At 39.8% G+C, this 2,500-nt stretch overlaps 1 protein-coding gene across 7 annotated transcripts in view; it reads left to right on the top strand.

Annotated features, from left to right (window-relative positions):
* exoc7 (exocyst complex component 7) overlaps nt 1–2,500 on the top strand; it is a 35,253-nt gene that overhangs the window by 26,134 nt on the left and 6,619 nt on the right. For all 7 annotated transcript variants that reach the window (XM_055150499.1, XM_055150497.1, XM_055150494.1 and 4 more), the window contains one exon: nt 369–431. In XM_055150499.1, the coding sequence (XP_055006474.1) occupies nt 369–431 (63 nt within the window). The remainder of the gene's footprint in view (nt 1–368; nt 432–2,500) is intronic.

Here is a 2,500-nt window from a genome sequence, read left to right as displayed (position 1 = left end):
GCATTTTCCACATCGTCCCGTCCTCACGTCAAACCCTCTTCACCGTGTCCTCATTTCTCTTTAAAGCTGCACTGCGTCACTTTTCTGTCGCTCGTCTCCATGGAGATGTTCCTGATTCATCTGGAGTGTTTCTGTCGTCACGGAGACCAGAGCAGATGGAGTTACAGGTCAGATCTAGGTGTTTGTGAGCTCTAAAACCACCCGTGAGCGAATAAATGTAAAGTGGAGCTGTTTAAAGTCACACTGCGGAACATTCCAGACAGAACAGTGATGTCTCCACAGAAACACGTGACCGAAAAGTGACACAGTGAAGCTTTAAGTTAAATATTTTTACATACATGATCATGTTTTGTCTTGTTTTTTTGTAGAGAGTTCTTCGTCTTCGTCGTACACGTCGGATTTTAACAAACGTCTGCTCAGCTCCTACATCTGTGAGTCTGCAACATTTATTAAACTTTTAAAGTCAAGTCAAGTTCTGCAGCTCTGGGTTTTGTACGATTCTTTTCTGTTTTCACAACATAATTTTAAAAAAAGGGTCTGGTCAAGTGGTAACGGAGGGAAACAGGGGCAGATTTTTGACATTCAAATGTCTCTTATTCAGAAACTAGAGGAACTATTGAAATAAGTAAAGTATCAGAATGTAGGAAAGAGTTACACTCCAACAGGGTCAAGTTAAACCTGGGATATTCTTTCAACTTGTTGACAAAAAATTTTAAAAACTCATGTCGGTAACGGAGGGAATGAAATATGCAGCACTTTTTGGTCAATAAATCCCAAACAGTGATAAACTCTTGGTTCTCACTTCCATATCCTTAACAAACTGGTTTGAATATTTGCTTCATATAGTTTTCTACCACATGGTACAAGATTAGGTTGAAAAACCTCTGACTTTTTGACTCATGAGATTTTTTATTAAGAAAGGTCATGGTAACGGAGGGAAAAGTAACGGAGGGAAAATTGTTCAAACAAGTAGAAGGTGCAGGATTTTACCTCATTTATCAGCTTTTTTCTTCTGAATACTTTAATATTACTTCAAAATGAAAGGAAACTATTTCTATAAAATATGTCAGTCCTTCCAAGTAAATGTTTATCATTTTAAATACATCTGAAAAATCATGTCCCTTCATCAACAGTTCAAAGATGGAATAACAAGATATGATGAAATACATCCATTTATTTACATGATTTTTTAGGTCTTTGAAATTTGGGAAATAATTTTTGTTCCATGTTTCATACATGGTCTGTTTAAAACATATGGAACTTTAGAACCAAAAATGGTACAGAAAAAAGGTCAACAGTTTGATAAACTAGAGTACATATGTATCTGTTCAATACACTTTTATATCAGACGCATTAACTTGAGTTTTTGGCCTTGTTGTTTACTTCTGCTTGACCGGACCCTAATGTTTAAATCCTCGTGGCTCCTAACGTGATCTTTGTCAGACTGAGCCTCGTCGCTCTGGCAGCTCTCGCTCTGATTGGTCCAAACGCTCCAGGTTGTGCTCGTTACAGACGTCACACGGTGGGAGGAGCTCACCTGGATTCATTAAGTAAATGTGGAAGAGAAAATTATTTTTGGTCCCATGAGCCGAAGACACAGACCCTGATCACAGTTCTGTGGCTCAGATCCTCCTCATGTTTCACTATAGTCGAGTTTGAGCTGACGTCATTGTTATTAAAAGCCCGCGTTGCTGCTGGGAAATATTTTGGTCAGAGGCAAGAAACACGATAGCGTCAAACACAGTGCGTAACCTCGCGTATTTCTCCCCGATAATGGTCAATTCCTGCTGCATTATCGGACGCACAAATAGAAACACGGAAGAAGAAAAATGTCTTTTTCATATTCTGAGTGAAAAGAACCACTAACGGTGAATTAAACGACTTTCAAACATCCGCAGAGCAAACGTAGAAGATCCTAACAAACCGTGGACTCCAACAAGTTCAACAACACATCGAGACTCTTGGAGGTTTTCATCTTTTCTGCTGTGAATGGCCCAGGAGTTTCCACCAAGTCATTGTGGATATCACCCAAGTGAATATTTGTCCAGGTAGTTGGTGATTCTGACCAGAAATTTGGTTTGTTCCACCTTTTGTCGGGGTTGAAAAGGGTGATTTGTCGTCCGTCGATGTTTATGACCAATTTCTGGTCAAATGGTCTTGGGTCCTCTGCCGTTAGAGTGGATAAATAACCAGGATCAATACCCTTTACGTGTTTTCTCGCTCCGTCCGTCATGTTGAATTAGTGTTTATTGCTGCCGACCAAAATAATTCCCAGCATGCAACGCGCGCTTTTGTCAACAATGAAACTCACCTATAGTAACATCAGTGAGCAGCTCTGGAGCCACTGAACTCTACTGAACTGAAGGAAAAACGAGCTGTTCACTTGGAAACTATCACTTCATGACATCACGAGGTAGAACAGAGCGTTCAGAGTTTTGGAGATGTGGACAGACGAATAATAAAGAGTCACTCAAACATGTGAATGAAACAAAACACAACG

Source organism: Boleophthalmus pectinirostris, unplaced genomic scaffold (genome assembly GCF_026225935.1).
Source record: "Boleophthalmus pectinirostris isolate CB_2022bp ecotype Guang Dong unplaced genomic scaffold, ASM2622593v1 HiC_scaffold_14, whole genome shotgun sequence".
Classification (NCBI taxonomy): domain Eukaryota; kingdom Metazoa; phylum Chordata; class Actinopteri; order Gobiiformes; family Gobiidae; genus Boleophthalmus; species Boleophthalmus pectinirostris.
The sequence above is the reverse complement of the archived record's forward strand: the minus strand, read 5'-3'. Positions and strand labels throughout refer to the sequence as shown.